The sequence below is a fragment of the Raphanus sativus genome, unplaced genomic scaffold, assembly GCF_000801105.2.
Source record: "Raphanus sativus cultivar WK10039 unplaced genomic scaffold, ASM80110v3 Scaffold0071, whole genome shotgun sequence".
In the NCBI taxonomy this organism is placed as follows: domain Eukaryota; kingdom Viridiplantae; phylum Streptophyta; class Magnoliopsida; order Brassicales; family Brassicaceae; genus Raphanus; species Raphanus sativus.
The window spans coordinates 62,401-75,318 of record NW_026615394.1 but is presented as its reverse complement, the minus strand read 5'-3'; the positions used below and the strand labels follow the sequence as shown (position 1 = coordinate 75,318).

Here is a 12,918-nt window from a genome sequence, read left to right as displayed (position 1 = left end):
TTGTAAACATATATGTTAGAAATATTATAATATGAGTGAACAGTAATTATATAAATAAAATGTAGATAGTAAAAACGTTCCATAAGACAATATAATAGGATAAAAGACTTTAGTTCTTTTATCATGAACAATCTCATTAAAAATCTAAACAGATTTGTCTAGAAAAATAACGAATCAAAACTGAATGTTGAGGAAGAGAATAAATTATTAGAATAATTTTTTCATAAATCATTTTATGGAAATATTGAACAGAATATGATTAAGGTTCCAATCGTTTGCTTTTAAAATAAATAATAGTACATAATTATGATTAATTAATAGTTATTAATAAACACTCGGACATGACTCCTTGATAGAACGGTTCGTGGCATCACCCCTCATGGCGGAGGCGATAGCAGTGCGGGAAGCTCTGCTCCAGCAAAGACACTCCAGTTCACTAAAATCTGTATAAAGTCAGATAGTCAAGTGCTGATCAATGCACTCATCTCGAAGATACATCCAACGGAGATCTACGGACTCAATCAGGACATCGAGACTCTATCATCTTGTTTTTCTTTTCTGCACTTTGTTTTTATTCCTCGTCGTTTAAACTCTTGTAGCAGATCTTATTGCTAAGTCTGCTGCTTGTAACTCACTCTCTGTTTAGCCGCTTTGGCGTTAATGAAGTATTTATTGTTCAAAAAAAATTATTAATTCAATATTAACTCAATGGCATGAGTATGTAATTATTAAGTAAAATTAAGGGTATTTCTTATTTGTACTTCATTTTTAATAGATTAAGATAGCAGATCTTATTGCTAAAATCTGCTGCTTGTAACTCACTCTCTGTTTAGCCGCTTTGGCGTTAATAAAGTACTTGTTGTTCAAAAAAAAATTATTAATTCAATATTAACTCAATGGCATGAGTATGTAATTATTAAGTAAAATTAAGGGTATTTCTTATTTGTCCTTCATTTTTAATAGATTAAGATATATTAGTAATAATGATTTGATATAACGACAAAACCAAAAAACTAGAAAGCAAACGTTTTTTTTTTTTTTTACGTCTGCTTTTCTTGACCTCTGAAAACAAATGTTAATGTCCCTATCGTGGCTTTTAATATAAAAAGCCCGCTCTGGTCCGTTCTTGTTCGAACAACGACCATCTCCTCCAATCTTCTCCAATGGCAACAGAAACCGTAACGGACACTACAGTGCAAAACCATGACGAGACCGAGTCAACAGAGTTCTAGAAGAATCGGAAACGGTACCAAGACTTGATCTCCACGTTGCCTCACGTGGAAGGATGGAGGCCGAAATCTCCCCTAATTTCATACGCTGGTCATTGGTGGATACAGCCTTTCCTTGAAGGTTCCCTTTACGCGCAAGAGTTCTTCCAAGCGCGACCCAATGACTTCCTCGTGTGTAGCTACCCAAAAACAGGTTCTACTTGGCTCAAATCACTAACATTCGCAATAGCCAATCGGTCTTGCTTCAGCGATTCCACGAACCCTCTCCTCACACATAACCCTCACGAGCTTATTCCTTTCATTGAGATCGAGTTCCCTTTGTTCCCTCACATTGATGTTCTCCAAGACCAAGGGAACACTCTGTTTTCAACTCATATGCCACACGATTTCTTACCCGACTCGGTTGTGAAATCGGGTTGTAAGATGGTTTACATCTGAGAGACCCAAAAGACACTTTCATCTCCTTTTGGAGTTTCATCCCAAAGCAAAGGTCAACTCGTGGTGGCCCGCTCAATAGTCTTGAAGAGTGTTTTGATATGTTCTGTCAAGGTATTTCTGGAGAAGGTCCTTATCTTGATCACGTCTTAGGTTATTGGAAAGCTCACCAAGAGAATCCAGAAAAGATTTTATTCCTTAAGTACGAGACTGTGAGGGCTGATCCTTTGCCTTATGTGAAGAGATTGGCTGAGTTCATGGGTTATGGATTCACAGCGGAGGAAGAGAAGAATGGGGTTGTCGAGAAAGTTGTAAATATTTGCAGCTTCGAGACAATGAAGAATCTTGAAGCTAACAAAGGGGATAAGGAGAGGGAAGATCATCCTTCTCCTTATACAAATAGCGCGTATTTCAGGAAAGGAAAAACCGGAGATTGGGTGAATTATCTGACTCGAGACATGGCTGCTCGTATGGATGGAATAATGGAAGAGAAATTCAAGGGTACTGGTTTGCTTGAACATGGTAAATGATCTACTTCTTGTTCCGGGGGGAGGGACTGATCCTTTGTATGCTTGTTTTAAGCATAAGTTTTCTCATTACGTTTATTTTGATCCTATATGTGCTACGTTACATATTGGATGAATAAAATTTGTTTCTGTTTCATTTCTATGTATTATCAATGGTGCACGAATCTACTGGCTTTATTGAGAGAGAAGAGCTTAAGAATTTAAAATGAATCTCTCATTAACTTAATGAACAATGCACAAGTGATTAAGTATACACAAGTATAATTCGAGTAGACTAAGTAAACCGGGGTATAATAGAGAGTATAGATATACAAATATGGATCACTAATAGGCTCATTTAGTACTTGTAAGTTTATCTTTTAACAGTGTTAAAAGGATTAAAATACATAATCCGCGCTACGCTAATCAAAATTAGCTTCATCAAAGAATCAAAATACTCATAAATGTTTCACGTGGCTAATCAAAATTAGCTTCACTAACGTAATCAGATCAAGATCCGGTCCTCGGTACAAGCACATGAAGCATGTGGTTAGTGGCCAGTCTATATGGGAAAAGGGCATTTTTCAACCCGAACAATTACGATCGTGCCAAATACTACCTGAACAATTGATCAGTGCCAAATACAACTTCAACTCAATTACAATTCAAAAATACTACCTAAACTTTTTAAAATGTGCCAAAATCTATATTATCCGTAATATAAGTTAGTCAACCGTTAAAAAAAACAAAACGACGACGTTTTGGTTTAATCCTTTTCTAAAAAAACATATTCATTCTAGGATTCGAATTCGAGTATTGATACACTTAAAAATAGACACTAACCACTGAACTAAAGTAAATGTTTGATATATTATTACGAATTCGAAAGTATATATACTACTATATTTCTTCATCTTCTCCAAATAAAATTTTGGTGATAATTTTTTTCTCATTTCTATAAATATATTAAAATGTTTAATAATTATCATATCTTTAATACACTTATATTATACTAAAATATAAATAATAAAATATTTTAAATGATACAAATTAAATATACTTAAAATTTTGATACTATTTATAAAGTTTTCTTTATAAATTTTTGTAATTTTAAAAATTTGAACGGTAATTTTTATTTTTACAAATTAATATAATATATTTATAGTAATGGAGTAATATCATAAATTTTTAAAATTACAATAATTTATATAAGAAAACTTTATAAATAGTTTCAAAATTTTAATTATTATTTAATTTGTGCAATTTAAAATATTTTATTATATTTATATTTTAGTATAATATAAGTATATTAAATATATGGTAGTTAAAAAATATGTTAATGTATTCATAAAAATGAGAAACAATTATCACCAAAGTTTTATTCAGAGAATATGAAGAAGTATATATCAAAAATTTACTTTATAGTTCAGTGGTTAGATTGTCTCTTTTAAAGTGTATCAATGCACGGATCTGAATCCCATAATGAACATATATATTTTTTAAAAAAGATTAAACCAAAACGAAGTTATTTTGTTTTTTTAACGGTTGACTAAATTATTTTACGGTCAATTTAGATTTTGGCACGTTTTAAGAAGTTAGGCAGTATTTTTGAATTATAATTGAGTTGGAGTCGTATTTAGCACTGATTAGTTGTTCAGGTAGATTTTGGCATATTTTAATAAGTCTAGATAGTATTTTTGAATTATAATTGAGTTAGTGTCGTATTTAGCACTGATCAATAGTTCAGGTAGTATTTGGCATGACTGATATTGTTTGGGTTGAAAAAGGCCATTTTTCCTTTATTATACTGGTCTTTTTAGTGAAAGCAGGTAGTAATTTTGATTAGTATAACGACAAAAGGAACAACTAGAAAGCAAACGTCTCTTTTTTTTACCTCTGAAAACAAATATTGATGTCCCTATCGTGGCTTATAATATAAAAAGCCCGCTCTGATCCAATCTTGTTCGAACAACGACCATCTCTCACAGATCAAAAACACATCTCCTCCAATCTTCTTCCTCTGTCTCCAATGGCAACAGAAACCGTAACCGACACTACCTTGCCAAACCATGACGAGACCGAGAAAGAGGCAACAGAGTTCGAGAAGAATCGGAAACGGTACCAAGACCTGATCTCCACGTTTCCTCACGTGAAAGGCTGGAGGCCCAAAGCTCCCTTTATCAAGTACTGTGGTCACTGGTGGGTACAGCATATCCTCGAAGGTTCTCTTTACGCACGAGAGTTCTTCCAAGCTCGACCTAGTGACTTCCTCGTCTGTAGCTACCCGAAGACAGGTACCACTTGGCTCAAATCACTAACATTCGCAATAGCCAATCGATCTCGCTTCGAAGATTCCACAAACCCTCTCCTCAAACGTAACCCTCACGAGCTTGTTCCTTTCATTGAGATCGAGTTCCCTCTGTTCCCTCACATTGATGTTCTCCAAGACAAAGGGAACACTCTGTTTGCAACTCATTTGCCACATGAGTTACTACCTGATTCGGTTGTGAAGTCGGGTTGTAAGATGGTTTACATATGGAGAGACCCAAAGGACACTTTCATCTCCGTGTGGCATTTCTACCAAAAGAATAGGTCAGAAAGTGGCTCGCTCAATGGTCTTGAGGAGTGTTTTGATATGTTCTGCCAAGGTATTTCCGGGGAAGGTCCTTATCTTGATCATGTCTTAGGTTATTGGAAAGCTCACCAAGAGAATCCAGATACGATTTTGTTCCTTAAGTACGAGACTGTGAGAGCTGATCCTTTGCCTTATGTGACGAGATTGGCTGAGTTCATGGGTTATGGGTTCACAGCTGAGGAAGAGAAGAATGGGGCTGTCGAGAAAGTTGTAAATCTTTGCAGCTTCGAGACAATGAAGAATCTTGAAGCTAACAAAGGAGATAAGGAGAGAGAAGACCATCCTTCTACTTATGTAAACAGCGCGTTTTTTAGGAAAGGAAAGATCGGAGACTGGGAGAATTATCTGACTCCAGACATGGCAGCTCGTATGGATGGGATAATGGAAGAGAAATTCAAGGGTACTGGTTTGCTTGAAAATGGTAAATGAGCTAGTTCTTGTTTGGGGCAAATGACTGATCCTTGTATGCTTTTGTTTAAAGCATATTATGTTTACTTTGATCCTATATATACTATGTTATATATTGTATGAATAAAATTTGTTTCTGATTCATGTCATGTCTATGTATTATCAATAGGAAAAAGGGAATTGGCTTTGCATGATATGGTGCATGAATGATATTAGAATTAGTGCTGGTTGGTGGTGATTGAGAGATAAATCAGTGTTGTGTCACGTAGACCTAAAGGCAAACGATTCTTGAGTTAGTTTCTGAGGTTCGCCCTAGCCGCTCCATAAAGGCACGATTCCCAAGGCAAATTTCTTCTTCACCTTCTCCGGCGCCGGTGAGGCGGGATCTCGCTGGCGCCCGGTCCTCTCTTCCTTTTTCTTTTCTTCCTGTTTGTCTTTTTTTTCTCCTCACATCTCATGTGCCTCTTTTGTCCTTTTTAAAATCTTTTGTTCTATATGAATATATTTATGTTTTCATCATAAATTTACAAATAATAATCAAATAATACTTATGATATTAAAAACAAGTTTCAATAAAAACTGTAAATAAATATAAATTAAAAATTGTATCTTTTATTCCTAGAGCTGATGAAAATTATTTAGCAAGTCATGATTAGGATCATAAATTTAAGGAAAATTTGCCAAAAAGAAAAAAAAATTCAATATACTTGTCACTTTAGTGAGTTTGATTGGTAAAGTCTCTGGATGATGTACACATCAGTAATTATGTCTACAACCTTAAATTTACATCAATCATGCTTTATTCTTTTTCATAAGTTCACAGCCGTTTTAAAAAATTTCATTAGTTAATGTGCTTAGAAAGGCTAATTCCTACAGAAAATATTATGTGCTTTCCAAAGCTTTAGTTTTACAGCCACAACAAAATATTCAAATTTCAAAGTTTAAGTTTTAGAGAAAAATTAAAAAGCTACAGCCATTACCAATGAATCCCATTATAAAATCATTTTGTCCATTTTTTCTCTTTTTTACTCTTTCCATTTCTTAAATTTAATGAAATAAATAGTCTTATGAATAAAAGAAATTTATAAAAATATACACAATTGATAAAACACCATATACACAAACTGATATTTTTTTTGTTGAAAAACTTGATAAATAAAAAATTTAAATTATATTATACTAAAAGTAAATTTCGTCTTCTATGAAAAATAAGTTTGTAGAAATCAAATTCCAGATTAAACAAGTTCATCTATTTTATTTAGAACGAACAATATACTTTTATTAAAATTCTAAATATGAGGAATCTAATACTACTATTGTAAAGATATCTACTTTTCTAGCGAATGCAATTTCTATTTTTATAAAATATTCTAAAATTCCCGGAATGCAAAATCTAGACACTACTCAAACGACTACATGAGGTAGAATCAACTTATGAAATTTTTATTTTGGTTCTATACAGTATAGAAAGTGTCTTTTACAGATAAGAAAACCTGATTTTTGCAAAAAATTAAGAAGTTTTTGTTAAGAAAATATTCTAAAAATATTTGTTATATTCTAACTTCTTAAAACGTGCATATTTGGTCATAAAAATACTTGTTATCTTTTTTACTTGCCGAGAACGTTACAAACATATATTTTTGATTATATATATATATATATACATATATAATATGTATTCAATGTTTTTGATATATTTACAAACATATACTGATTAAAAATTATATATGTATATTTTAATTAATATATTTATTTATAGAATTATTTGGAATTCAGTTGTGTATATCAGGACGAATATATAAATGGGAAATACTCTGTATTTTCTTTACTTTGAGATTGTTTCATGGAATTGTTTTGTGTTTCTGAAGATTATATATTGAACTGACCACCAAATTAACCAGCTCCAAGATATGTTTGAAGCACTACATTTCAAAGTCAAGCAACACACATAGAAACAAACAACAAGTTATGACAATAAAGAAACTGCGACAATCATGGGTTTGGACGCCAATAGTTATTTTACCACAGTAGATTCCTCACCTTGTAGATGAATACCTCAACGATGTAGAACCAAAATCTGCTCCAAGGGGAATCAAAAGACAATGATGCGAATAGTCCAATAAGTATTGTCACGTAGGTTGAAGCAGAACTCCAGTAGAAAATTACCATGTCGATTTGACCATCATCGTCCTTCACTCCATTATCCGATGCTTGAGAGGTTCCACCGTTACAGCTTGTGTTGGTCGGTTGTCCACAGAGGAAAAGATTACCTAAGTAGCTTTGTGTTTCAAACGTGTTAAACTGTTTTCCCTGTGGAATGGCTCCTGACAAGTTGTTGAATGAGACGTTGAAGACCGCTAAACTGCTTAGCTCTGTTAGCTGTGGTGGGATCCTGCCACGTAATCTGTTGAAAGAAAGATCAACGCTTTCCAAATTCTTTATGCCTGAGAAGGTCGCTGGTACCACTCCTGATAAGTAGTTATGTGAAAGATTGAGAGCTCGTAGTTTCAGAAGATCTCCAAGCCCTGATGGTAACTCACCGGTGAGCTCATTTTCCGAGAGATCGAGTCCATACAAGTAGTTGAGAATTCCTCCTCTGTATGCATCATACCGATGTTTTGTCGCAAATTCGATATCATACTCTGTGTTTGACAGGTAGGGCCCCAATCCAAACGGATCTGAAATATAGACAGACATTTTAAAACTCAAACAGCTAAATGAATCTGTGAAAGAGGAGTCACCAGGAGGAATGACAGCAAGGCCTAAACCATAGCCGTATGTTTCATCCTCTTTCCTTAAACCAAGCGATGTGTTGCTTAGACATGAAGGTATAGACCCATTTAATCTGTTGTCAGCTAGATCAAGTAGGTGGATGTTGCTGAGGCCACACAGCTGGCGAGGAATACGGCCTGTTAAATTATTCCCCCGGAGTAGAAGGATGCTGGTGGTTTGCGTGTTGATGAACTCTGGAATGTTCCCTGACAATCTGTTGTTTCTGAGATCAAGTACTAGGACATTCGATAGCAATGTGTCTGGAATAGTCCCTGATAAGTCGTTGTCTTGCAGGTATAACCCCACCGGAGTCCTGAAACTGAGTTCTCGAGGTAAGCCTCCAGATAAACGGTTTGCGGAGAGATCCAACAGCCGGAGGCTGAATATGTTGAACAAGGAAGTAGGTATTTCACCTTCCAACATATTGTTAGAGAGCTGTAACGCGCCTAGGAACTGGTTTATTCCCAACCAGCTTGGAATAACACCTGTGAGATTGTTGTGCGAAACGTCAAGCATAAACAGATATCTAAATCTCCTCAAAACATGTCCAATAGTTCCCGTGAACTGATTGTTATCCATAGACAGCTGAGATACACGGGTGAAGTTTGTTGATTCTGGGAACACCTCACCACTTAGTTTGTTATGTGAAAGCTTCAAGAATATCAAGGAATAACAACCCTCTACGAAACTTCTTGGTAGCTTCCCGCCAAAACTGTTGTGAGATATATCAAGATTATTAATACTCTTCATGTTACCCAGAGAAGATGGCAGGCTTCCTTGAAAACCGTTATCTGAGATATTAAGAGACAGTAGACGAGGAAGTATCCACCCAATATTCTCAGGTAATAGATGGTCGAATTTATTAACCGAGAGATCAAGGAACAGCAGATTATGTTCTGATTTTGGCAGCTGGAAGCTTGTCAAATAGTTATCCCTGAGAAGCAACACGTCGAGTTGCCAACAGCCAGGATGGGAACTGTCCAGATATATTGTTGTCGGAGAGATCAACAAGGCGCAAATCCTTTTGGTGTAGGAGAAAATGAGGAAGCTTCTCCAAGTTGCAAGACCATAGTGCAATGGCGTTCAACTGAAATTTTGGCTTCCAAGAACCTTCTGAAACCACTTGGAATGAGTTGGATCTTGAATTAACTCCAAACACCTTAAGCATTGAGAGGTTGGCCAGTGACTCGAGGGAGAAGAAGCCTTCAAAGTTGTTATCGAACAACGAAAAGTACTCAAGGGATTCAAGGTTAGCGAGAGAAGATGGTAGCTTCCCAGTCATTTGATTCGATGAGAGATCAAGAACTCTAAGTCCAGTCAAGACAGTTAAACATAAGGGAAATTCACCTACAAGATTGTTTTGACTGAGATCGAGCTCTTGCAGATTTTTCAGTTTGCAAATGCCTACAGTAATCAAATGCAAGACCTTAATTCACACAATCAAAGGTGAATTTCACCCCCAACTTGAATGGAAAAGTTAAAGATATGAACAGACTTACCTTGCAATTCCATTGAGCCAGAAAATCCATTACCACTTAAATCCAAAAATTTCAGCTTCACCAAAGGGGAAAGCTCTGCGACAAGAAAAAGCCACACAAAGGTAAACGCCTTTATTAACGTACATGGTTTTCGCAATCATGATTCAAACCAAATAAAAAATGTTATATGCAGCAGTTAAAAAAGAATTATACTCAGGTCTTATATCCAATATTTCACATCTATAAGTTCTTAAAGGGGTTCCAGCAAACATAAGAATGATTTAAAACAAAGTAGCTTATAACTAGAGACATTCTAAGAAAGATACACGAGCAAGAAATAAGCCATGCTAGTTACAAATTAAAAACACACACCTTTAGCAGGAAAAGGGCTATTCATGTTGTTTCCCTGAAGAAGCAGAGTCGTAAGTGATGTAGCAGCATTAAGAAAAGCAAAGATGCTGCTGTTGAATTTATTTGACGAGAGATCAAGAATCTCAAGGTTTCTTAATCTACTGAGGCTTTTATAAACTTCCGCACCATCAAAGAAACCACCAAATTTGGACTCTGATAAGTCTAGACTCTGAACTTCTTCAAAGGGATGCAGCAAAGAAAGATTTAGGAGAGAACTCTCTTTGAGGTTTAGTCCACGAATTGAAAGCTCGAGTATCCGCCCGCTTGTAGAGTTGCATTTAACACGCTCCCATTGACAGCAATCGCTCGTGGTGTCATTGGTCCAAGTAGGGAGAACAGGTTCGGATTGCCCTCCTTCAGTAGTTGAGATCAAGAATTTTTTGAGGTCCAACAAAGCGTTCCTTTCTTTCAAAATACAGCTTTTGTATCCATGTAGCTGCCCCAACAGTAGTATCATCACCCATATCAAGTATTGTTTTAAGAAAAGCTTTCCTTCCATTGCAAATAAGGTAATAAAAGCAAACGAAAATGAACTCCAATGTTGGTTCAATGCAAACACCTCTACGGTTATAAAAATTCAACAAGAAAAGGTAGAAAAGGTCAAAATCTCTGTTGATGAAATGACATTAAAGTCATGAAACATACGTAACTGAGTAATCGCTATCGTTTACTTTGAAAGTTTGAATGGTGTGGTAAGACAAGTCAAGGTCTTTGTAGAAAACACTCATAACAAATACGACAAGGATATAGATCTTTTTCTAAATAGCAGGTTGCTAGAAAACACTCGTAACAAATACGACAAGGATATAGATCTCGAGTGTCTTAAATCCCTTACCTTTTCGTTTAGAAATTTTTTTTTAGACAAGTATGAATTTCTATAGGAAAAGGAAAATTAAGTTTTGAAATGGCTATCAATAAGGATATAAGAGTTGTAACTTTTTTTTTTTTTTTTTTTGAAACACAACTTTCATTAAACTAGAAACAGAGTTATGGTGGAATTAGAACCTCAACACCTACAGATAGACATTGTTTAGCAAGCAAGTCAGCCGCCATGTTTTTGTCTCTTGAAATCCAAATAAAAGAGACAGAGTTAAAAAACGTCGCAGTGCAGAGAATATCCACCACGACTCCATATAGCTCCGGTAATGAGTTACCATGGTTGATGCTGTTTATCAGAAGTTTTGAGTCCGATTCACATCGGATGTTCTGGAACCCCAGCTCCTTACACTTCTCAATTCCCGCTCTCATTGCCAAGGCTTCCCCCATTAGTGGCGAGTGAACTTGCAACACCAGTTGAGTGAATTGGAGAGTATCTTCTTGTATCGAGATGATCCATCCTAACCCTGCAGTCACAGAATCTACTCGCCAAGCAGCATCAGTTCGGAGGATGGTTGAATCACTCGCCGGTGGGGTTGCAGGCGGTTTTGTCGATTTGAGAGATGTAGTGGAAGTTTGTCCTAGTTCCCATTCTCTAGCTGCCGATATTGCTATAGACAGAGATTCCATGGGAGTAGAAATGAAGTTCACAAAGACCAGCTTGTTTCTGGCTTTCCATATTTCCCAGAGGATCCAAGGCGCTAGATGGGTGTTGGAGATGCCTGGGGGAGGTAAGCAGAGTTGTTTTGCAACTCCAGACCAGTAATCATCCAAATCTAACAATCCACTAGAGTCACAGTCCACCACAAAGGGTGCTGCTTGCCACATCTGTTGAGCAAACTGACAGTGAATAAAAAGGTGATCGATAGATTCGCGGTTACCGCATCTTTTGCAACTCGGGTCTGCTGTGATATGTCTATCCACAAGTCTTGTTCCCACCGGTAGAGCTCGCTTGAGTGCTTTCCATACAAACATTTTTATCTTCGGCGCTGTTTTGAGGCTCCAAACGTGTTGGTTCCAATTAGTGGATCTTTGTAGCTCTTCAGCGGGAGCATGTTCTGAGACAGCTGAGATATACCCTGATCGAGTTGTGTATTCTCCTGTTTTGGTTCCCATCCAGCAGAGCCTATCCGGAGCCCCGGTTAAGCTAGGACGTAGTCTTAGAATTTGTGTCTCGTAGATTGGGCAGACCTGTCTGATTATTTCAACGTCCCACTCTGTCGTTCCCGGTATCATGAGATCAGCGACTCGTAGATTAGCCAAGAGCTCAGATGGTGGGCCATTCGGGCCCTCCCTCTCCGTGGTGCTAAGCCATGGGTCATCCCACAGTTGGATTGATTCTCCATTCCTTATCAACCATCCTGCGTTTCTTTTTATGAGGTCTCTGCCTACAAGAATACCCCTCCATCCATGTGATACTCTTATCTGAACAGGACAGGAAGTCTCCATCAGGGCAACATTTCGCAAACAGGATGCGGGCTAGGAGACATTCCGGGTTGTGAATCAAACGCCATGCGAGCTTCGCAAGGAAGGCGTCATTGAAGCACTCAAAGTCTCGAAAGCCAAGACCACCTTTGCTCTTAGGTTGAGTTAACTTGTCCCAAGAAATCCAAGCCATCTTTTTATTCCCCGTCGGGCCGTCCCACCAAAACCTCGTAACCGCATATTAAATTCTCTTTATCAATGACTTTGGAAGCTTGAAACAAGTCATGGAGTGGGATGGCATTGCAGACAGTACACTCTTCAACATAACAATCTTCCCCGCAGCTGAAAGGTGTCGTGTAGACCAACTACTTGCCTTCAGTTTAATCCGATCAACAATAGATGCAAAGAGGTCACGCTTTCGCCGTCCAAAGTGTTCCGGCAATCCCAATTACTTACCTACTCCACCCTCTTTTTCAATAAGTAAGACCTCTTTGACCGCCAACTTTAGAGAAGCCGGGGTCTTTTTGGAGAAAGTGATGGCCGATTTTTGCGTGTTGATCGTCTGGCCAGACGCTTCCTGGTATCGTGTCAAGATGGCTTTGAGTGTCTCCCTACTGGTCTTGTTCGCCTTGAGAAAAACATTGTGTCGTCCGCAAATAGGAGATGGTTTATGTAAGGTCCTCCTCGAGAGACTTGAATGCCTGAGAGGGTGCCTTCTTCTTGTGCACGGTTACATAGTCCCG

At 37.1% G+C, this 12,918-nt stretch overlaps 3 protein-coding genes and 1 pseudogene across 3 annotated transcripts; 2 read left to right on the top strand and 2 right to left on the bottom strand.

Moving 5' to 3' along the window:
- Positions 1-1,148: 1,148 nt before the first annotated feature.
- Positions 1,149-2,327, top strand: LOC108837283 (cytosolic sulfotransferase 18). Its single transcript, XM_018610343.2, is given in 2 exon segments — positions 1,149-1,662; positions 1,665-2,327. Coding segments are annotated over 2 exon segments (1,029 nt in total). The 5' UTR covers positions 1,149-1,163; the 3' UTR covers positions 2,195-2,327.
- A 1,801-nt stretch (positions 2,328-4,128) lies between these two features.
- Positions 4,129-5,670, top strand: LOC108835548 (cytosolic sulfotransferase 18-like). The gene is made up of 2 exons (XM_018608785.2): positions 4,129-5,226; positions 5,383-5,670. The coding sequence occupies exons 1-2, from the start codon at positions 4,200-4,202 to the stop codon at positions 5,421-5,423; spliced, it is 1,068 nt and encodes a 355-aa protein (XP_018464287.2). The 5' UTR covers positions 4,129-4,199; the 3' UTR covers positions 5,424-5,670.
- A 1,417-nt stretch (positions 5,671-7,087) lies between these two features.
- LOC108835547 (receptor-like protein 15) lies at positions 7,088-10,458 on the bottom strand (annotated as a pseudogene).
- Positions 10,459-10,861: 403 nt separating this feature from the next.
- Positions 10,862-12,199, bottom strand: LOC108815423 (uncharacterized). The gene has a single exon (XM_018588031.1). The coding sequence runs from the start codon at positions 12,197-12,199 to the stop codon at positions 10,862-10,864; it is 1,338 nt and encodes a 445-aa protein (XP_018443533.1).
- Positions 12,200-12,918: the final 719 nt, after the last annotated feature.

What these genes read in the sequence shown, in the direction of transcription:
- LOC108815423 (XM_018588031.1), bottom strand. Translation starts at nt 12,199, where the DNA reads ATGGAGACTTCCTGTCCTGTTCAGATAAGAGTATCACATGGATGGAGG.
- LOC108835548 (XM_018608785.2), top strand. Translation starts at nt 4,200, where the DNA reads ATGGCAACAGAAACCGTAACCGACACTACCTTGCCAAACCATGACGAG. An exon ending in TACTGGTTTGCTTGAAAATG is followed by an intron (nt 5,227 to 5,382) that starts GTAAATGAGCTA and finishes TATTATCAATAG; the next exon opens with GAAAAAGGGAATTGGCTTTG.